Source organism: Trichosurus vulpecula, chromosome 1 (assembly GCF_011100635.1).
Source record: "Trichosurus vulpecula isolate mTriVul1 chromosome 1, mTriVul1.pri, whole genome shotgun sequence".
Lineage (NCBI taxonomy): Eukaryota > Metazoa > Chordata > Mammalia > Diprotodontia > Phalangeridae > Trichosurus > Trichosurus vulpecula.
In genome coordinates, this window is record NC_050573.1 from 60,199,916 (window position 1) to 60,223,866 (window position 23,951).

Below are 23,951 nucleotides of genomic sequence, written 5' to 3' on the forward strand. Positions count from 1 at the left end.
AAATTCATGAACCTAAGCCCCTGAATGCCCCATTAATGGTCTTGCCTTCTTAATTATGGCAAAAGCCTCATGAACACACCCAGAAAAAAAATCTGTATTGTCCAAGGAGCACCTTAGCTAAGAAGACAGGCTCACTACCCAAATGCTGGCCACAACAACTCATTAATATAAGGCATAAAGGCTTGTGATTTGCTTTGGTGAAAGCAGTGATCAGATTAGAAAAATCATAGCTCTCCGAAGTAGTAAAGAATCCCTTACCAATTATGGTATGTTTTCACATCAATGATCTCATAGCACCATAAAGTGTGAACAAAGTCCAAAGCCCCTTTCCTGCTTTAGCTGTATACATACTTGTCTCCCTCATTAACATGTATCACCACAAGTAGAGACCTTCATTCTTTGTTCTTGTACCCCTAGTGCCTAGCACAGAGCTTGGCAAAGAACAAGCATTTAATAACTACTTGGCTGAGAGACTGACTGAACATCCCTAACAAGTTCAGTCTTCGTGATTAAAGAGCGCTAGTAATGGACAGCTCACTAACTTTACCTCACCTATTAGGCAGTTAATGCAAGCAGGCATCAACATTCTCATTTTATAGATGTGAAAACGGACACAGATCAAATGATTTGTCCAATTATTTATGGTGATACCAAGACTCGATGGTACATCTTCTCATTCCTAGCCCAATTCTCTTTCCATAAGATCACAAAGTCTGTTACTAATACTCAAATACATTTCAAAAATATCAAGACTACAATTAAAAAGGATTCTACATCAAGGACAATCAACCAATGAAATGGGCTTACTAGACACAGCTGATAGGCCTAAGCCAACTGAACTACGCTCAAAAAATGGTCTAAGAAATACTACAATCTTTAGTTATCCTGAAAAAAACTCAAGACCACCTATTTCCCAATTCCACCTATTTCCCAATGTCCCTAAGAAGACAACAGCTTCTTGGCTGGTATAACTGAGTCACTGAACACTTAAACAACTTTCCAGAAAGATAAATCAAATGGTGGAACAGAAGGCTCAGATACATTTCTTATTAAACTGTGATGTCTGAAGTTTCAAGCTAAAAAAAATTAGGTGTCAAACTGGGTAGGTGTGTAAAAGCTAAGACTGAGAACAATTTTCAGAATGAAAAAGTTGAATGGCTTTGAATAAACTTTCAACTACTCAAACATTAAACTGGAGAACCTTCCTTTACTATTATCATTTATCAGAAACATATGTCTCATGGTACAACTTGAGCTGAATTAATTCCTCCAAATTCTTCTTTGTAGATTCACCAATATACCTCTATTCCCCACTGCCCCTCCTTCATTTCCCTTACCCATCCTTCCTTTGGTCGTGTTCTTTCTGGCTGCATTCCCCGAGGTGTGCATGGCTTTGGGTCAATCTGTAGGAAGTTTCAAACCAGCTAGTTGTGAATATGCAGACTACTTTCTCTACAAAACAAGATGTTAGCAACAGCAGCCACTGGCAAATTACCACAACCTCACTGGGTCAATTTACCATATATTATTATTACAATAACTGATGCGAGAAGCAAACCTCATTTTTTTCTTAACTTAATCCCAATTTTTAAAAGAAAAAACTTTAACATAAAAAATACAGTTTCCCCTTACAGAATTAACCCTAAGAAATAATTCAAAGCAAGCAAAAAAGGAGACTTACATTGCGGCCATCTAATGTATGTGGTCTGCTGGCCAGCACTGTTCCCACACAATTGGGATCTTTAAATTTAACAAACCCAAAGCCTCGAGACTGGTTGGTTGTTTTATCTTTCATGATAACACAGTCAACAACTTCTCCATATTGTGAAAAGTAGCTGCGCAGCGTTTCTATTCAGAAATTGAAAACAAAATTATATAACCAATGTTAAGCATTTATTTTCAGCAGTTACCTGAAAGAATATAGCTTTCTATAACTTAGTAACCTGAACTCTTCCACAACATCTATAATGTGTAGTAACTTAGAACTCTCTATGTTGGCTATCTCTGCTGTTTAGATTTGGTGATTTTTGGTTGGGGGGGGGGAGTACAAGGAAAGGGGTGCAAGGTAAACACACGTTTTACTTATTTTCTGGGCTATGCAAAGACAGTAGCATCTACTCAATCACAATGATTCAGAGAGAGAGAGAGAGAGAGAGAGAGGGAGAGAACATTGATTGGGACATTCAGGAAATCAACATGAAGGGAAATATTTAACCATACAACTTGTCCAAATATTGACCAGTGACTAGAGCACTTGCTTTCATATCTCATATAGCCAAGAACTGTCTTGCTTTTAAAAACCTACCATGGCCTTTTAAAATACCAGCTAGGAACATGAAGCCTACGTAACTCCACTTTATCTTTGATATGAAAATGAAATACGACAGTGTCAGTGTAGTAGTCTTGCACTTTCAAGGAAGTTTAGTTCTTTAAATCACTAAAGACATGTTTTGGGTTTTTTTAAATAGAATCTGAGAAACAGAAAACATACTTAGGAGTCAAAGCTATAAAATTTGTGACCTACCTTGTGTTGTGCTCCAGTCAAGGCCACCCACGAAGAGCTTTCTGTAATTCACAGAATAGAGCGTTATGGTTAAAATCTTCAATCTCTACTTGGGTCCAAACTTAATTAAAAACATTCAAGCTGATAATGCTCTAACATGATACATATAGCTCATAGTCGGGGTGTAAATTAGCAGGGCAGCAGAGAAGCTTCTAACGCATAGCTATTATAACCCATTACATAAACCTTTGTTTGGGCTTATTCCTGCTTATCTAAAAAGCACCTTCAAGAAATTAATATATTCAAAGTTATTAAAATTTGAAACCTTATATTACATTTCTACTATTATTGCCATGTATGTAAACTTGTTTTATGTGCTGTCTCTGTGCAAAGAAACTACAATAAACATTTATTAATAAGCACCTACTATGGACAGAGCACTGGGCTGGGAAATTAAAGAAGATAACAAAATTTAGAAAACATGGTCATTGCTTCTTTCTCAAAACCAAGTTGTACAAGGCAATCACAGCACAAGTTCTAGGTGGAGGCAACATATGCAAATCAGTGAGAAGAATGCTGCATTTGGAAATCAGAGAACTTGGATTAAAATATTAGCTATGCTAGCAATGTTACCCTAGGCAGGTCCCTGTCACTTGTGTAGGCCTGGTTTGTACTTCTGTAGAATGAAGGGGATTGGGACTGATTAGCTGGTCTCTAAGGGTCCTTTCCTCTTCAAATTTAAGATCTTTTCCCAAAAGGCTTTAAAATGGCTATTCAAGTCAAAATAAATCTCTCCCTATGCTAAAAATTAATTCTTATAGCTCATATTTGCATGACAATGCTTAGTAAGTGCTTTCATAAGAACTGTGCGGAGTTTAAAAGTATAAAGATTATTATATTCTTTTTATAGAAAAACAAATAGGTTAAGAGGTTAAATGACTTTCTCTGGATCATATGAGTTCAAATCCTGTCTCTGATGCTTATTACAACTATGAGTCAGGTAATTAACTATCTCTCTGGACCTAAGTTCCCTCATCTGTAAGAGGAGGGGATTGGGCTAGTTGGTCTCTGAGGTCCTTTCCAAATCTAAATCTAAGATCCTACCATCCAGCTGGTCCCTGAATCCACCAGTTTTTCTTGACCACAAGAGTTCTATACTCTTGCCATCAAACTAATATTCTACTACATTGGTAACTCAGTGTAATTGTTCCAGAGGTAAGAAACCTGGTTCTTTCACTCAATGTATTGGTTTGAATAATTATGTACCCCCAAGTAGAGGCCAGACTGCTAAAAATGGATCTCCTTGAGAGGAAGAAAACTATATACTGAAAAAGAACAATTACACACAGTCAGATTCTACACATAGCAGATTAGATAAAGTATTACCTACCTACATTTGTACCAATTATAACTCTGTGACCTTGAATAAATGACTTAACTCTTCTAGACTTCAGTATCCTCATTTGTAAACGGAGGGTCACTAGCTCTGCTGACCTCCGTAAGTCTATTGTTAGGATTAAAGTTTTTTTCTAAAAGTGCTTTGAAAACTATTAACGTATTAGATATTAATGCCCCCACCTTAATCAGGGCTCCCTAAAGAAACTATCTTTCACAATATCTACAGCATCAAGGTGCTCACTAAATATCTGAACTGATAATTTAAGTCCCACATATTCTTTTCCTTAGAAATAAGGACAATCCAACAGATAATACAGGACCAGTGGAGAATACTGGGAGGTGGCATGTGAGAATTATATGATGATAATCCACTTCAAGATGGGTAGATGAAAGACACCTGGAAAATTTTAAGCATCCGTGCTCCATCAGCAATGATGGAAAACATTCAAAAAAACACTTTAATAATCAGGTATTTGCCTAATGTGGAAGTTCACTAACATCTTGCCTGATTAAACATCTTCCAAGATAACTGTCGACCCCATTAACTCTACTCAATCTTATTACTGTACAGGGTCTAATAAACTGGCAGGCTGCAATTAAGAGAAATCCCTTTGCAAAAATGAGTGGAATAGCACAATTTTCAGGTGCTCTTTTCTACTGCAGTTTACACTTTCTCACTCTCTAAGGAGAAGTATTTAAAGCTGGCATGTGAGAGACAATTCTACTGCTGTTAATACTGATGCCTAGTACTGTTTAGTAATACACTCAATGGGGGAGAAAGTGACAAGGATGTCTGGGCATTTTACATGACAAGGCCCTTCTAAGTTCCTACTGTGAAGCCAAAGGTTTCTAGGAAAACATATGGGACAAAAAGTCATAATGGTGCTCCAATTCAGACCTCATTAACTTAAAAATCACCAAACTCCTGTCCATACCATTTCTAAATTAGGCCAAAGAGAATGCTGAGTTAACATTTACTTTCTCCCCATTTACCAATTACCCAAAAGATGGCATCTATTTTCAGGAAGGGCATTCATTTGTCTTCCAGCTCCCCACAGTAGACTGCTGTGACACCATTTAAGCAATAGCCATTTAGACTATAATCATGGGATCCTCTATGTGGAGCTTTAAAATCTAGTCTACTGTATTCAGAAATTACGGGGGTAGGGTGGGGGGGGGGGGGAGGAAGTTTGCATGGTTTCAAAAGAAGGGCTAGTATTTACACTTAAAGAGATGTTTCCCAGAAACAGAATCTTTAAAGCATATTTAAAACACCTCGATTTACTTTGAAAAATACCAACTTCTACTAAGTATTCCATCCAACAAAAACAGTAACTTAATAAGCAGGTGCTCCCCACGAGCAATATATTCCTTTACATACTAGAAGAACAAGTTTGACTACTTAATGTTTCAATTGTCACTATTTAAATTTTAAAACTGAGGTGCCAATGCAATGTGAGAATTTATTTTTGTTTTAGTTCTTCAGAGAGTAGGTCCTATCATGTCCTGTGTTCAAAGTCTCAAAAGTTTGTTTACACAAAGAAATATGATCATTCTAAAGTCATCAAAATTTATCTTGTGAACGTGCTCTAAGACTTTCAGTTCTTGTGAGTAAGAAAAACCATCCTAAATGGCATTTAAACTACTAAAGACAATAACTTACATATAAGGTAGTATTTTAAAGTTTACAAAGCACTTTTCTCACTCCGGTTCCCAGAAGGACAAGTATTATTAGCCCCCATTTTATTATCTCAGTCTAATCAGAAAGGGATGAAATGTCTTCTTCAAGTTCAGTGTTCCTCCATCCCATTTAGCCCTGTGTCTTTGCTGTACTACAAAACAGTATATGCGGATATATTTCTAACCCTACTGGAATCCTCCCAGTACAAAACAGGGTAACTAGAAGAGATTCCGATAACCCTCTCATTTTATAGATGAGAAGACCAAGGCCAAGAAAACTCAAGAAGTGACTTACCCAAGATTACACAGGTTAATAAATGTCAAGGTTAGGACTCAAACCCAGGTCTCTGACTCCAAACCCACTGCTTTCCATCCCTCCAGGCTACTGCCCCACTTTTTATAAGATGTGCCTGCCAGAGCAACAAAACCACCTCTAGGACTGAAAGGTAGAAATATGGATTGCGTGCCAAAATCAAAATGTTCCATATTACAAGATTCTACTAAATTTGATCAATTTACTGAGCAAGCAGTAATTGCCTTCATGTTAATAAAAGACTGTCACTGTAGTGGCAGGTTTAGATAGTTTAAAACAATGGCTTCACATGATACTAGTATAAAGCTTTTGTGGACTATATAGATTAGGGGATTACCAAAGGGTACAAAGTGGTCCATCCTTAACACTGAGTCTAAAATTCGGTCTAGGTCAGCGGCGAAATTCATTCATCATCCCCTGAGGAGGGCTCCTTTGAAACCTAAAGCTAAGTCAGTGATCTCAACACAACAGTCACAAAAATCACCAAGAAAATTGGCTCTCCAAAGTTCCCTTCAACCTTCTGTTCACTCAGAGGTCAAATCTGGGGTTTGAATTTCCCACCCCGTGTGACTAGACAGTGCCAGCTCAGTGATACTCAATCTGATATTTCACACAATCTAACCAATACAGTATTCTACCACCCTAAGTACTTTCACATCCATTATCCATATCCATGATCCTCCAAATCACCTTGTAAAGCATATAAGAATTATACCCATTTTACAGATGGGGACACGGACGTTGTGACTTGCGTAAAGTGACATGAAGTCACTGGCAGAGTTAGTAATCAAAGCTAGGTTTTCTGAGTTCAAGGACTTTCTATTACATTGATGCATAGACCGATCGGTTGAAATTCACACCTCTCCTGATATGTGAAGTTAGAATAAGATTATCAGAGATTTGCATTGGCAGGGTATATTTTCAGGGATCCATGGGATAAGGAGCACCAAAAAATACCTCTCTCATTAAGGCATGTCCTCAGCTGCCTTATTTTCTAGGAATGACAGAACTACTGAATTGATGATCAGCTGGCTATCAACGTTTCTGATCTGACATAACCATTGCAATGATGTAATAATGAGTGATTATCTTCCTACTTCCCTAGAGCCCAGCAGTGTTCTGTACATAATAAGCATTTTTCAAATGCTGAATTGAGCTGAACATTCAAACTACTAAGAGACCAAGGGTAGGCAGAAGGACCTTATTTGGACTCAAGCCAGTCCAAAGGCCCCGAGCTCAAATCCCGACTTCACCACCCATGAGGGAGCTTCCAGACACACAGCAAGTCACTTGAGTTCTGAGCCAGGCTCCTCTTATGGAAAACAGGGACAATAATTTCTGCCCAGCCAAATAGGGATTTGAAGTGCAAATGAAAGAATGTGTAAGAAAAGCCCTTCCAAAAAATGTTAAATCCAAGAGAAATCATTGAAAAAGGTGAGTCCTTTGCCAATTGTCAATCATATAAGTTACAACTACACCAAGTCCAAAATTTTTGCCTGGCAGCTGAATGATGCAGAGAGGACAGAGCACTGAGGATGGAGTCAAGAAGACACATGACCCTTAACTCAGTCACTTAACATGTCTGCCCCCATTTCCCCAACTGTAGAATTGGGATAATAACACAGTCTACCTTGCAGGATCAAATGAGATAATATTTGCAAAGTGCTTAACACAGCGCCTGACACATAGTAAGCACTATATAAATATTATTGCCTTGCCCTAGGATTTTTTGCCAGATTCTAACCCAGTAAGTAAATGTATTGGGCTAATTAACCAGCTATTGCTTAACACTAAGATATCTGACTGGGATACCATAAAGATGACAGGATTAAAGTATTTGAAAAAGGAAATATTGTGAAATGGTAAATATTGGAAGGGCTCTAGAAAGATAGGAACACTAATGTACTGTTGGCAGAATTGCAAACTGGTCCAATCATTCTGAGAAACAATAAATGAAAAATTGCTAATGATGCATACTCTTTGACTCAGCAATACCATACCAGGCATATACAGTAGCCCCCAAGAAGGCAAATGACAAAAGTAAAGATACCCTATAGAAAGCTGGTGGTGCACTAAATCTGGAATAGGGAAGACCTGAATTCAAAATTGGTCTCAGACATATTATCTATGTGATTCTGGGTCTGGGTAAGTTACTTATCTGTTTCCTCAACTGTAAAATGGGGATAATAATAGCACCTACCTTGAAAGGTGGTCGTGAGGATTAAATGAAATAAAAGTAATTAGCACAGTGCCTAACACACAGAGGGCACTATATAAATGCTTATTCCTTCTTTAAGGAGAAAGAGAGAGAGGGGAGAAGGGGAGAGGGAGGGAGGGAGGAGTAAAGGAGGGAGAAGGGGGGGAGGGAGAGGAGAGAAGAAGAGGGGGAGGGAAGGAGGGGGGAAGAGGGGGAGAGAGAGAGAGATCATGGGTGCCTATCAACTGGGAAAGGCTTAATGAATTCATGGTATATGAACACAATGGAATATTACTGTGCTTTAAGAAACTACAAATATGAAGAATTCAGAGAAACAGGAAGACTAAGTTTCTACCCAAGAGAAAAGAAAGCAGAAGCATTTGAACAATGCACACAATGAACATATCAATGTAAAGGAAAACCCTGACTTGTGTTTTCACACAAATGAACTGTGTACAAGTGTGAATAATTTGACTTTGGTGGACAGATAAATAAGCATATCTGCCCCACTTTGACAGAGGTGGCAGACTGCAAATATGCAACGTGACATATTTTGTCAAACATGGCCATCACTGAAAAAGAGAGAGAAGTCTGACCACCAGAAGTTTATCCTTCAATTCAGATGATCAAAACACATTATGTTCCCAATTTATAGAAGCCCAGAGTTGGAGGGATCCAATTTCATAAAATGTCAGAGCTGGAAGCCATTTTACATGTGACTGACAATAGGTGCCTACAAGGGTAAGTAGCCTTCCTAAAGTTATAGTGAAATAGCAGAATTCTTGCTTTTCCACGAAACCATTAGAGATGACCTAGTCCAACCTAAAGCAGGAATCTACTAATGCAGTCAACTAGTTTCTGCCTGAACCCCAGTGATTAGACCCCCCCCAATCCCTTAAGCTTTTTAAAACCTACCTTGTCAAGTTATCAAAATCAGAGTATTCTACTTCAAAACCACAGCGCCCCCCTTTTAAACAAACGTCAGATTTATCAGTGACAAAGAACAAGTCCTAAAAGCCAAGAGGAGCAAAACAGCGCCAAAGAATTAAGAAGTGGACCAGGACCACAGCAAGGTATTCTACTTTGATCCCCAGTGTTTAGTACAATGCCTGGCACATTGTAAGTGCTTAATAAATGTTTGCTGATTGATTGGAGGGAAGTTCCCCCCACAAAAAATGTCAAAACATGAGACCAGACCTGGAATGGGGTCATTCTCCAGTTAAGAAAACCTTTTTAGAACTAACTTTACATCTTCTGTTTTCATTTGGTCTTTGGCCTCTAAGGTTTAGGAGTACCTACTAGAGGGTCACTGTTTTGTTTCTAACATTTCAAGAAAAGGACTTTTGCAACTAATCTTGAGAAAACATGCTGTAACATAATTTTTGCATTTAATATTTTTCTAATATTCGGCTTAATAGAATCATAGATTTTTAAAAGCCAGAAAGCCTGTAAAAAGAGACAGTGAAAGGGCCACTACAACAAAGAATTTCAAAGTCTAAAGGCAATTAAGAGAGGATGCAATCCTTTCTGATTTTAAATATGAGGAAATTGAGACCCTCCAAAACAAAAGTGACAAGATTTTGGTCACAAAAAGAAAATCTCAGCCTCCAATGTCCTAGTTCATTATTCTTTCCATTCCAATTTCCAGATTTTCAAGTTAACTTCATTATTCAATTGTCTTTTGTGCTTTCTCCCCCTTTTAACATTTAGATCTTTCTATGATCTGTAGACCAATACAACCTTCTTGACCACCTTTTAGTGAAGCTAACAAAAATGTTGCTTTTATCTTCCCTCCGATTAAACCTTCAACTTTCTTATGTCTTCAAGCGGTTCAGAATTCCCTCCAAATTCCCTAAGACTTACTGATCCAAGGTGACCCAATGGAACTCAGTTTGCCTGATAAAATCTCAACAGCTGCCTCTCTCTAGTCCTACTTCAGTAAGACATAGCATGAATGGTCTCCAAAACACAGTCCACCAGTCACGATGCCAAGACAGTATCTGTAAAGACCTTTGGGCCTAGAGTCAGAAGATCAGATCTAAGCCCAGGCTCTGCCATTTGCTAAGCCATGTGACCTGAGCAAGCTAGGTAACCTCAAAGAGCTTAGATTTCCTTATCTGTAAAATGGGGGGAGGGGAGTTTGATATTCACACTATCTTTGAAATCTTAGGACTTAAAACTGAGCAGGCCCTTTGAGTACACCTAGTCTAAACCCCTCCGTTGTGTAAAAAAGGAAACTGAGGCCCTGCAAACAAAGTGCTTAAGATGACATAATTATACTTACTGGCAGAGCCAAGAGGAGGACACAGATGTTCTGCTGCCTAATCCCATGCATAAGGCTGCCATAATTGCATTTCTCTGCACTTATCAAGCTCCTAGCCAGCCCTCTTTCCTAGTTTGTTCCAAATTAAAGTTGGAGCTACAGAAATGTAATTCAATCTGTGTACCTATGCTTCAAATACATACCTCTAACATTTAAACAACACTGTCTCTTCCAAAAAGTAGTAAAGATATTAATAAATAGACTTAATACCAATCCTTGGAACATCTTCCACAAAAAAGGAATCCAACTATTCACAGCTACTTTAATCAACCCTTCAAAATGTCTGAAATTTCACTGAAAAGCTGCAAACTCAGTAAAATGCATTTAATTCTGGAAGGACAATGAAATAAGTGAAACCATTCAAGATTTAAAGCCGTGGCAATCCATGATTCCTTACACTTTCTTTTCAAACAAGCCCAATATTTAGCCTTTGAACAATATATCCCACAGAGCAGAATTTGATTCATGACTCCAATTAGTTTCAATTCTCTAACTACTCTAAAATTAGAAAAGGCAGCTCACATTTATACAGCACTTTCAGATCTGAAAGACACTTTCCTCACAACAAACCTGTGGTATCATCTCCATTTTGGAAGAAATTGAGGCTCATATAAGTGATTTATTCAGCATGTGGGCTGACACCCAGGTTTCCTGACTCCCAAGTCAAGTACTCTTTGCATTAAACCAAAGAACCATTAAACCAAATATTCAGAATACTTACTTACCTCACAGAGTTGTTATAAGGAAAAGACTTTGGAATCCCTCAAAGCACTATGTAAATAAATTATTAAAAAACCAAGAACACAAATCATTTTCAAGCAAATTCAGATGATGGAAAGTTGTCCAATTACATTTGCAGAACAGCAGTGTAGTGGTTTTTAAACTAGGCCTATTAATTCTCACAGGCCTCCAAAGCCAGGAATCACGAAAAACTAGAGCACCACTAATCTGGTTAGTAGCACCAACATGCCAGCACACACACTGGAGTTATTTTTGAAGAGGAGAAACAAGTTGATGGATCTTCTCATTCACTGAAAGGAAAGGATGGAAACACATGGCCGAGAAAATGGAAGGTCCATTCCAACTTTCTCTACTTCCAAATACTACAACAAGGTAGATTTCATAAGAAGGTAAAGAAGAGAATTAGATTTATTAAAGGGGAAAGTTAATCAAGAACAATTAAAATCAATTAAGTTCTGAAACTTGGTTATCTGTTTAAACATGAAAAAGTTAAATAAATGACTTTGATCCCAACATTAAACATACTCCCACATTCAGAATTCACCAAGCTGACTTCACAGGAAATTTAAAGAGCACAGTAATTAGCATATTTTAAAAGGGGCACAAAGGTTTCTGAGAGGTAATACAGCATTAGTGCAAAGAACTCAGGACTTAAAAATCCAAAGTCCTGAGTTGTTCTCATCCCAGTTCTGTTTTAACTACTCTAAGGTTTTGGGCAAGTCATTTAACACTGCTGAGCTCCAGTTTCCTCATCCATAAACTAAAGTTAATAAATGCACAACTTTAGAGAGTTGTTTTGAAGAAAAAGCATTACATCAAAACTCTCCCTGTTTTAAATTCACGTTGACTCAAGAGAGCTAGAAGAAATTCGCTATGTGATCACAAACAAATTACTTACATTCTCTTAGTTTCTTCATCTATAAAATGGGATGAGAGGCATTATGCTGTAGTGGCGAGCACCAGCCTAGAAGATTGGAATACCTGGGTTATTCGAGTCCTACCTCTGACCCACATCAGTTGTGTGAACCTGGGGAGGTCCCCTCTCAATGCTCTAGGCAACTCATCTAAGGGTCTAAGTTGCAAACAAGGTGCTGACCTGCTTTCATAATGGGTATTTCCTCACCCAGGAGTTCCCTATACCAACGAAACCATGGGTCCAATTCCTGCCCCATCCCTAAAATGAGGTAATATTTGTACTGTCCTACTTTAAGGGACAGTGAAAAAAGTAATTTGTAAATCTTCAGTACTCTACAAACATGACTTACTATTGAAAAGTCTCATGACAGTGTGAAAATTGCACTGGAATAAGAGTGGCAAGAAAGACCCTGGCCTGTTTTATCATCTGCAGAACGAGTGTGGATTAAATGATCCCTAACAGTGACAGGAACAGTCATCGACAATCTGTTGGCCTTTAAGGTTTAAGGCATCATCTCATTTGATCGTCACCAAAATCTGTGATCCAAAACTATCTCCATTTAACAACAAAGAAACTAAGGCTTAGGAAGGTGAGGGGAATTATTCCTACAAGTAATAAAACACGTCCATTGCAGCACTTTCCAGTTTGTTCAGCATTTTTACCTTGATCTCTCACCTGAATCGCACAACAACCCTACTGAGCATGTTCAACAAACAGGAATATTATGCTTCCCATTTTGCAAATGGGGAAAACAAGGCTTCAAAGAGGTTAAATCACTTGACCATAGTCACCCAGCTAATAAATGTAGCATCATTCAAACCCAAGTCTCACCAGATTCCAAGTCCAGAGGTTTTTTTTTTTTTCTACCCAACTACATGTTGCTCCTCTAATGCAGCTAAGTTCTCGGCTAGTTCAAAAATTCTACTATTCAGATAAGAAGCACTAGAGATGGTCAGTAAGCTCCCACCTGCTACTTCGTAGCTGGATAACCATGGGCAAGTCTAACCTTGCTAACTCTGCTTCTTCAATATTAGTACATATGGCTCCTACTTCAGGTAGGAACTTACATACTTCAGGTAGTGTTCTGAGGATGAAATGAACTGATACATGTAAAGCGCTCCAAAAATTTTAGATGACTGAGTCAGTTATGAGAAAGAAACATAAAGGCCTTAAATTGATCTTGTAAAAATCAGGCTAAGATATAGATAAGTTTCTGAAAGCCTCCAGGACATCAAGAAAATCCTTGAAAGAAAATGTAAGACAAAGACAATCATTCAACAGAATGAGGTATGAAGGGACTGCCTTAGTTACTGTAAATCTTTCCAGTGGTGCTGAGTGCCACAGCATGGAGATCAAAGATCCATTGGAGAAGTTTCTAAAGTTCACTTCTGAGTTACTATTTTACCTGTTAAAAGAGCTTTAGAGGTTTCAAGTGGTTATGAACTTCTTTTTAAACAGACACTTTTTATACCATGCAAGTGGCCCTGTCGAGCATCTTCTCTCACCCACAAGAAGGTGCATTTCTATATTGTACTTACTTACCACACAGAGGTACTGACTTAACCAATGTCTGTAAATTGCTTTAACAATATTTCATAATGCTAAGGCTAGCCCAATTCTCTAAAGGTTTTCTGTCAAAGATTCTTTCACTACACAGTAATGGAAGAGAACAGTGTATCAGTCAGAATGTACCATGTGACAACACGCCCCTTTTATTTACTGTATTAAGCAAATAAAACTAGTGTTCAAAACACTTTGGCCTCGAAGAATTCAAAAGGCCTCTTCTGATATGAAGACAGGAAAACCTGGCCACTTCACTATGCCAAATACAAATTCTTTTAAAGCACTCCAAGATGCAAGAGTTAGTTATTTTGAAGACTGGATACCCTGAAAACTTTTTCTTTGTACACTAAATCTACCTTTACTTATTTAGAATTAAATTCTCTCTATCTACTGGGACAACTTATTTTTAATTCATTTACTATCAATGAGAGATGGAATAAGGTCAGATGGATACTTCTTTCTACCAGATTTGTGTAGAGATTCTTAAATAAAAACTTCTGAACTTGATCTCAGTCCAAAGACATGCTTCTTTTTTTTTTTCGGGGGGGGGGGGGCGGGATCTGGAAAACAGCTCTAGATCTTTTAGAATTGGGGATTTGGAGGGGAAGAGACTATAAACAAAGCTGTTTGGCGTTTCTCCCACTGTCTCCCTAACCCTGACTCAAACAAGTTACTACCTTTCAAACATCAAGGAAAATAACAGAAATCAAGGTGCTCTGAAAAGCTTTAGGCACAGGGGAAGACATGGAAGGCGAACGGCACAGATAATTCAAAGTTCCCAAGCACTCTTCGGTAGAGCCTTCCCCAGGCTAAGGGTTAGTTTCTCCAGCCTTACCACGTGGGCTTCCTGGCACCACATCTTCCACTTCCTCCTAGCCTAAACCAATGGGATCTTAGGGGCTCTCAAGTAGGTGGCAAACCCTATTTCCTCTGGGGTCTAAATCTGCCTCTTAAGAGTTTCACTTAACCCGGGAATAAGAGGGGGAGCCTAGCTGCGATTCAGAGAGAATGGCCCCAGGGAGGCAAATAGTAATGAAAACATCGGTGGGAGGAAGAGATTTCAGTTTCCTAATCCTCACACCCATCCAAGTCCCCCTCCCGGACGAAACAAAGGTCGCACCCCAAATTAGAGGGGAGAGCAGGGGCAGCCCCAGGGAAGATGGGCAATGGTGGCCAAACGTACCCCAAAAGAACGTCACATTGATAAACCAGTGCTCACCCCCCACTCCCCAGCTCGCCTTGCCCTCAAAGTTGGGGAAAACAAGCTCCACTGCCAGGGATCAATTTCACAATTGACTTCCTCTTCCTCCCCATCTCCAGATACAACAAAAGGTATACCTCCGAACTGTCGGGGGCTGAACCTTCAGGCTTCATGCCTTACCCCACCCGGATTAAATCGGCCCCCTCGCCCCCAAATTAACGTGGCCGACCAATATCCACAGAGCCTGGCAATTAGTGCCCCCAGGCAGGCTGGGGACAGGTGCGAGGACAGCGGCTCCATGACCCCCTTTACCTCCGGGGGCCCCAAATTGAGTGCCGGCCCCGTGGCGGCTGGCAAATGGTGGCCCAGCCCAAGGTGCAGCCGCGTTCCCCCTCCCCGCCCGCCCCGGATAAACCAATGGGCTCGTCCCCTCCTCCGAGCTAATGGAGGCAGCCGCACGGGAGGTGGCAAATGGTGGCCAAGCCCGGGCAGGGTCGAGGAGATTGACTAGAGCTCCCGCCTGCAGCAGCCGAGACGGCTGCCCCCCCCCCCCCAGGCCCGCCAAGGTGCCGGGGCCTCCCCAGGCCGGGGTGGGGGGGGGCCAGCAAATCCGCTCCCAGGAAGCGCCCAGCCTTGGGCTCTCTTAAGCCCAGGGAACCAAGAAGGGGCCCGAGAGCTGGGGCCACGGGACCCCAGCCAGCTCCCGGGGACCTTCGGGGGGGGGGGGGAACCTGCCCCGGCCTCCGGGGGGGGAGGGGGGACTGCCCCGGTCCTCGCCGTGACCTTGAGGCGGGCTGCGGTAGCAGGCACAAGCTGGGGGCCCGGGGCGAGGGAGGGGGGGCCCCCGACGCCGCCGGGGTTTCCGGACTTCCCTCAAAGCCGGGCTCGGCCGGGCCGGGGCGGGAGAGAGAGAGAGAGGGAGGGAGGAAGGGAGGCCTGCGCCGGGCCTCTTACCCGATCTCATCGGCCCCCGAGTTGTTCATGGCGGCGGCGCTGCTCCGTGTTCCCCCCCGGGCCTGGGCCTCGCTCCCTCTTCCGGAAGGTCACAAGCTCCCGTCGCCCTCTCCACAGCCCCAGCCCGGATCTGCGCAACGGCGGCGGCAGCGGCGGCGGCGGCGGCGGCAGCGGCGACGACGACGGCGGCGGCGGCGGCGGCAGCTCCTCCTGCCTCCTCCCCTCAGCGCCAACGGTCACCGCGCGCCCCCGCGCCGTGCCGCCCCCCTTCGCCGGCGCTGCGCCCGTGCGCGCTCCCGCACGGAACGCCGGGGGCGGGGCCAGGGGCACGTCGTGCGTCCTCGGCACGCTCCCCCGCCCTCCCTCTTTCTCCTCTCCTTGTCTCCTTCCATTCCTCCCGTCTCCCTCTTATTTTCTCCCGTGTGCTCCTTCTTTCTTCTCTCTCATTACCTCCTTTTCTCTTCTCTTCTGTCCTTTCTCCTTCCTCTTTTTCTTTCCTCTCCCTCTCTTTACCTTTCTTTTTTCCCCACTTACGGTAGTCAATGTGCTGCACTGGAAAGAGGATGAACTCCGAAGGTCAGAGGACCTCGGTTCAAATCCCTTGTCTGATGACTTTCGACAATTCATTTAACCTCCTTGGGCCTCAGTTCCTTCATCCGTAAAGTGAGGGGTTTGACTGGATAGCCATCCGCCCTGTCTCCCGTTCCTTTCTCCTCTCTTCCACTTTCTCCTTCCTCTTTTTCTCCATCACGTCCCCCTCTTTCTCTCTTCACCACCTCTGTGCCCCCTCTCCTCTCTCTCTCTCTGTCTCTCCTCTCTCTGTCTCTCCTCTCTCTCTTTCACTACCCTTCCTCTTTCTCACTTCTTAACGGGACTTTAGAAGCCATCCAGGCAGACTTCAGTGTCATCAGGAATCCCCCCCTTTGGAAAGTGCCCGGCAAGCCTCTACTTGAAGACCTCCAGTGACGAAGAATCTGTGACCTCCTGGAGCACATCTGTGGATGACCTTTACCCTTACATCAAGCGCAGAGAACATCTAATCCCCCTTCTCTTCAGCAGGCTTAAGTCGCGAGTTCCTGCTACTTGGCCCTGTTGTGATCTCGTCCCCCTCCGAAAGGGACCGACACTCCATATGTATGACCCAGTCGAGACGAGCGGGATTGTCACTACCCTCATTATGGACACGAACCTACTAATGGGGCATAAGATTCAATTGGCTTCTTGGGCTCGGGTTGAGTGAGCTGCGGTCCACTAATACGCCCGGTCACTGTTCTCGCCGTATTTGGTGACCCTAGAAGCAATCTAGGAGGTCATCTAGTCTAACCCCTCATTTTATGGAGGCGCAAACGGGGATGAAAGAAGGGAGTTCAAACAGATAGAAGTAGGGCTTGAGCCTAGGTCTTTTATTCCCCTGGTATCCTTTCTCCCGTCTCCTCTGGCCAGCTCTCCCTCCCTTTCTCATCCCTCTCCCCATCTGTTTGCCCTTCTCCATCTGCTCCCGCTCTCTCTAGGTTCCTACTTTTTCTTTCCTCCCACCGCCCCGCTCACCCCCTTCCCCCACCCCGCCCTCGCTAGCTCTGCGCGCGCCCGGCGCTAGGCCAGTCGCGGGGCAGCCTGGGAAATGGAGTCCGCTTCTTCTCGGCGCCGGCCTCCTCCTCGCCCTGGCCCGAGCTGAACCCAGCCACGTGCTTGCAGGCAGGCTTGGCAGGGCGCGCGCGCTGCAGCATAGGCTGGGGAGGAGGGAAGGCGGGGGTGGGGCGGGGAGGGGAGCTGCTCTGTGCTTCGAGCTGGGGGCTTCTCCGGGAGGAGAGAGCACCCGAGACCGAAACCCCGGAGAGCGGGGAGAAGAGAAGCCGACCGGCGCTGTCCTGGACACCAGGGGTAGCAGACAAAGCGGCCGGGGACGGGCGCCGGAATCCTGCAAAGAGCCAACTTTGGAGTCCGGGGGAGCTACCGGCGGGCCATCGCTCTGTCACCTCGGCAGCCCCCCTTAAAGTCGCCGAGCCTCAGTTTCCCCATTTGGAAGGAGAAAGGAATGGAGATAGAGCAGGAGTTCTTAACCTGGGGTCCAAGCGTCAATGAACAGGTTTCAGAGAGACCTTGAACTTAGTTGGAAAAAAAAAAAGACCGCTTTATTTTTACCAACCTCTAATTGAAATTTTGCGTTTCTTTCAATTATTTGAAAACCTTGTATAAGCATCAATCAGCACACAGCCAAAGGGGTCCCTGACACACAAAAAGGTGGAGATTCCCTGGGGCTAGAAACTGAAAAGGACTTTAGAGGTCCTCTGGTCCAATCCTCTCCCTAGCTGGAAGGTACCTTCCAGCTGCCGAATTAAGGGTCCTAAGAGCCCTTCCAGTTGTTACGTTCTATAGGGAAGTGGTTTTCCTCTGGACCCGTGTCTTCTGGAAAATGAGGACAATGGAACTCACCCTGACTCCCTCGCCTGGCAGTTAGAGGAATCAAAAGAGAGTGAGCGGATGTAAAATACCTATTAACCTTCAGAGGATATTCAAATGTTGGTTACTTATGTGGTCAATCAATCAACATTTCTTAAGCGTCTAATAGGTGCCAGGCACTGTGCTAGCCTTGGGGTGATGGTGAGATGGAAGAAACTTTTTTAAAGGGTTGCAGAATTCCAGTATGGGCTTGCAAGAACATGTGTGTGTACCCACGTGTAGATAAGCAAGGGTATGTATGTGTGCATACCTGTCTGTATACACTGGTGTATGGTATGGTAGACAAGAGAGGGGCACACATGCATATTTGCCCTCACTATGGATGTGTGTGTGTGTGTGTGTGTGTGTGTGTATGTGTGTGTGTGTGTACTCTCCTATTGGCCATTTCAAACGGGATCGCCAGAAAGCATCTCAAACTCAACCTGTCTAAAATTCCAGATAAATAGACAGATATAGACATGCCCTTGTATACTCCTTTTGCTGTATACACCTTGTATGTGTGTGATCATTTTGTCATATTTTTTTTTTCACTTAATAGGCCTTAGTACCACAAATACTACTATGTGCAAAGTCCACGGAAGGTTTGGCCATTAAAAACAGGTCCTCACCCCAGAAAAGTCTGTCCTAGATCTTAGGCCAGGGATGAGGAACCTGCAGCTTCATGGCCACATGTGGCCCTCCAGGTCCTCAAGTGTGACCTTTTGACTTGAGTCCAAGTTCTACAGAACAAATCCTTTTATTAAGGGGATTTGTTCTGTGAAGTTTGGATTCAGTCAAAGCCCACAGGTTCCCCACCCTGTCATAGGCTCTGCCCCTTACAAAATATGTGACCTTAAGTCAATCAATGAATAAAAAACCACATTATTAAGTGCCTACTATGTACAATCCAGTCCTTAGTTTTTCCATCTATACAAGGAGAAGGTTGGAATAAAGATACTTCTTGCTCTGACATTCTCTATTCTAAGGTCTTTCCCAACTCTGATATTCTCTGTTTAAGAGCCTTCCAGTTATAACATTAGGGTCTTCATAGCACCTAGGCAGCTAGGTGGCACAGTGGATAGAGCCCTGGGCTTGGAGTCAGGAAGTTTGTTATTGCTGTTTGTTCAGTTGTTTCAATTGTGTCCAACTCTCTGTGACCCCATTTTGGGGTTTTCTTGGCAAAGGTGCTGGAGTGGTTTGGCATTTCCCCAGCGCATTTGACAGATGAGGAAACTTGAGGCAAACACATTAAGGGACTTGCCCAGGGTCACACAGCTAGTAAGTGTTTGAGACCAGATTTGAACTCAGGAAGATGGAAGATGAGTCCTTCTGACTTTAGGCCCAGGACTCTATCCACTGTGCCACCTAGCTTCTTGAGTCGGGAAGACCTGAGTTCAAGTCTAAAACCTGGCCTTAGACATTTATTAGCTGTGTGACTCTGGGCCAGTCACTTAACCTGTTTGCCTCAGTTTCCTCGACTGAAAATGGTCAAAATAACAGCACCTATCTTTCAGGGTTGCTATCTGTTGGGGAATGGCTCTTCTATTGGTCATTTCAAACTGCATCCCCTGGAAATATCTCAGACCCAACCTATCCAAACTAGAACTCATGAGCTATCTCCTAAAACCCACTCTGCTACCAAACGCCTATTCTGGCAAAGGTTCACAATGGCGGCCTTATCTCTCCATCACTCCATATATCCATTTGGTTGCCAAGTATTTCCGTTTCTACTTCCACAACATCTTTCTTATCTGCCTGACCCCTTCTCCTTACTCAAGTAGCCACTACTCTCAGGTCCCTCACCTCCTCTCACCTGGACTGTGCTAGACTCATTCCTTGCCAACTCCCATCTATCCTCTACACTACTTCCAAAATGCCTTTCCTTTACTACCAACCTGACCATCTCTCTCCCCTACTTAACAAACTCTAGTGGCCACCTAACTAACACCTCTGGAATAAAATATAAATTCTTTTGGGTTTTTAAAGTCCCTAATAACCAAGCCCCAATCTATCTTTCCAGTCTCAAACATTACACCCCTTTATGTACTCAGCAATCCAACAAAACTGTCTTCTCTGTTCTGTACACCTGGTACTCAGTTTCCCTTCTCTGTGCCGTTGCCCTGGCCATCCTCCATGCCTGGAATGTTCTTCTTCATACGTGTCTTGCCCACTGCATAGAATCCCTTGCTTCCTTCAACAGGCAGCTCAAACATTACTTTTTACATCACTACCATTTCTTTATAGGATCACAGAGTTGGAAGAGACCTTTGAGGTTATCTAATCCAAATGCTTTGGGTTTTTTTTAGAAATGGGTACACCAAGTCTCAGAAAAGTTGAGTGCCAAAGGTCAGACAAGGATTAAATAACTGAGCTAGGTCTAATTCCCATTCGAGGGCTTTTCCCACTGTATCATGAATTGAATTGCATCAGTGCCCTTTCTCACACGATATCTACACCACTCTTAGACACCCAATCTTGCCCTCCCTAACCCCTTCTTCTACCTGGATACCAACTTACTGAAAAACCCTAGCTCAAGTCCCAGCTCTGAGAGAGAGCCTTCCTCTGAACTCTGCAGAATGCAATTAAGCCCTTAATTACATTTTGTCTTTTATTATTTGCTATGCATAATAACAAAATGTATAATTGCAGGAATGAAAAGGACCTTAGAATATACATGTCAGAACTGAAAAGAGCCTTACAAAGTAGAATGTCAGAGCTGGGAGGGCCCTTAGAACTCAGGATGTCAGGGCTGGGAGGGTTCTTAGAACACAGGATATCAGAGCTGGGAGGGCCCTTAGAACACAGAGTATCAGAGCTGTGAGGGTTCTTGGAACACAGGATATCAGAGCTGAGAGGGTTCTTAGAACAGAGAGTGTCAGAGCTGGGAAGGCCCTTGGGACAGGGGTTCTTGAAGGCCATCCTTGGAGCTGGAAGAGGACCTATGGCTGAGGACAGCGGCAGTCCAGGCAGCAGAGGGCCAGGTGTGGGAGCCGTCTCTCTGAGAGGACAAGGCTGATGAATTTGAGATACATCATAAAAAAAATTATCAGACGTTAAAGGTCTCTATGCCGTTGTAGTATCAGCAGGCACAAACAGTCTGTTATCCAGGGGGTCAGAGATAATGCTCCATCCAGACTAGAGCATGCTTTGAGACCTAGCTTCCTATCTACTTTTACACATGCCACAGAAAAGACCAGCTCAGCAAACTTGGACTTTCAAAAAAACCAAAATATCATCTGTTGTTCCCTCCTGTGCCAGGGTGTCCAGTCGGTCCCCATCAGTGGTGAGCTGATTCATAGCTAGCAGCTGGACTAATTCTGGTAAGGCTAGAAAAGGATTCCGAATTCTATTGTTCGAAGAGTTGAAGCAGGTCACAGAAGGTCTCCAGACCTCCTTACAGCGGCCTGACCTTATTGTATTTGTTGTTAATATCGCAGGTGAGAGCAGTACAGCAACCTTGAATTCATTAAAGAATGTGTCTCCTTAACACGCTCAAAAAAGACAACGTTCCCAACTTATACTGAAGAATGAGGTTTTATATATAATACATATATAATACGTTAGAGTATAACACTATATTTTAACATGTTTGAACATCGATAGAACAAAATACTCTAACATAATATATTTTTATCTATCAATATAATATAACATGATAAATAACATTATAACATGGCATATATTTTATAATGTAACATAATATATACGTATAAAAATTCATATGTATATTTAGTTTTTAAAATGATGGACTGTTGTATTACATTTTAGACTTGATTCTTACATAGTATATGATTTCTGAGGAGACCACTAAAATGGTTCAAACAAGACTCAACACATAGTAGGTGCTTAATAAATGCTTGTTGACTGACTTACTGAGTGAATGGTTCAGTACATCAGTAGTACCCACAGAGTTTAGCTTAGACACACCCGGGGACGAGATTCTTATTCGGTGGCTCCTCACTGATACAATACCTCAATCTGTGAGTCATTTAAAGCCGTTGCACAGCTATATAAACCTTGGGCCCAGGCTTAGCCACAGCAGCCTGCAGTAGCAGACTAGGACACTATTTATTGTAGTATTTACGCATTTCTTAAATATTTAACATGTATAAAACTGTGCTACCATTTTCTTGTTAGTTTCCTACCTTTTTTTTTTTTAATGAATCACTGAAAAAGTGGTAGATAGAGCTCTAGGCTTTAAGTCAGAAAGACTTGAGTTCAAATACAGATACATACTAGCTGACAGATACATACGAGCTGTGTGACCCTGGGCAAGTCACTTAACCCTGTTTGCCTCAGTTTCCTCATCTGTAAAAGAAGCCGGAGAAGGAAATGGCAAACCACTCCAGTATCTTTGCCAAGAAAACCCCAAATGGGGTCACCAAGAGTTGGACACGACTTAATAACAACAGCAACACAGTTGTACAGTACATCTCACCCTATAATAGGCATGTTATACCATGAATAATAAGAGAAAATTTTTTTGTATGTGTGTGTACGTGTGCCATGTTGTACGTCTGCACTAAATAAAAGAGATATAGTCTCTGACATCAAGAATAAAACCAGTGCAATCAGTAACTACCCCCTCCTTATATCATTGTGAGATGTATTTTACTTTAAAATATTTTTTTATTTAAAAAAATATATCTCATTTTATCTTCACAACAACCCTGGAAGGTAGGTAATATTATTATTCAGATTATTTTTTTTTTTTACAGATGAAGAGAATGAGGCAGACAGAGGTTAAGTGACTTGCCCAGGGTCACACAGTAAATTTCTGAGATTTTACTGGAATTCAGGTATTCACGACTCGAGTGCCACAGTGTCCCTACCTACAAAGGTATGGATTTTAACAGAATATTATTAGTATGTTTCCCTTTCAGCATATTATATGTCTAAAAAAAAATCTGTTGCTCAAGATTTACATGTGCCCTCAACTGTCTATAACTAACCAATATCAGGGTTGCTTTTCCTCTTTGTGCAATTTAAGTGTGAAATTGAATGTCAAGCTTTGGTTTGTGATGTTTATGTAAATATAAGTGGCAACTAAGTGACCCTGGAGTCAGGAGGACCTGAGTTCAAATGTGACCTCAGACATTTACTAATTGTGTGACCCTGGGCAAGTCACCTAACCTGATTGCCTCAAAAAAAAAAAAGAAAGAAAGAAACACAATTATATAATAATTCTTATTCTCTTTTCCTAAGAAAGAAAAAAAAAAACCACAGGGGCTCTTCAGCTGGGGTCCAAGCCTTTTTTCCTAAAAAATTATTTTTGATACATATATTTCATAGGACCTCTAGTTGGACTCCCTATGTGTTCAAGGGATTCCTGGAGTAAAATGTAGGTTGTCTTCTGTTGGTGCAGGGACCCAATGAACTTTTGCAGCACTAATCCAGAATACAGAGGGGAGCACGGTGAACTTTATGGAAGAGGGGAAAAAGGAGAAGGCCCCTTGTTGGTTTGTGAGCACCAAACCTAATCAATTTGGCATCTCATCGGGGTCAAGGTCATTTCCAGTAGACACCAGGTTCTAGATTCCTTGTGGGCAGAGCACCAACTGATCTGGGAAATTCTGGAGGGACTTCTGGAAAAGGTAGCTTGATCTGTCCTTTTGAGTAAGTCTGTGATTAAACCAACAGAAGTGCAGGATAACTTGTAGCATTTAGAACCACATTGTGCCCAAGAGGAGGGAAAGGGTAAGGTAAGAACCCTGAGGGTTTCT

The 23,951-nt window shown here is 42.3% G+C and overlaps 1 protein-coding gene across 6 annotated transcripts in view; it reads right to left on the reverse strand.

Moving 5' to 3' along the window:
* The window catches only part of DAZAP1 (DAZ associated protein 1), a 39,381-nt gene extending 23,341 nt beyond the window's left edge, over positions 1-16,040 (reverse strand). For 4 of the 6 annotated variants that reach the window (XM_036755600.1, XM_036755577.1, XM_036755574.1 and 1 more), the window contains exons 1-4: positions 15,790-16,040; positions 2,525-2,565; positions 1,682-1,848; positions 1,338-1,403 (exon numbers count right to left, since the gene is read on the reverse strand). Coding sequence is in view for 5 of the 6 variants with exons in the window: in XM_036755577.1 (XP_036611472.1) it covers positions 1,338-1,403; positions 1,682-1,848; positions 2,525-2,565; positions 15,790-15,818 (303 nt within the window). In the remaining variant the exon portion in view is untranslated. The remainder of the gene's footprint in view (positions 1-1,337; positions 1,404-1,681; positions 1,849-2,524; positions 2,566-15,789) is intronic. The other 2 variants (XM_036755589.1, XM_036755584.1) reach the window with 1 other exon arrangement.
* Between the last annotated feature and the right edge of the window lie 7,911 nt (positions 16,041-23,951).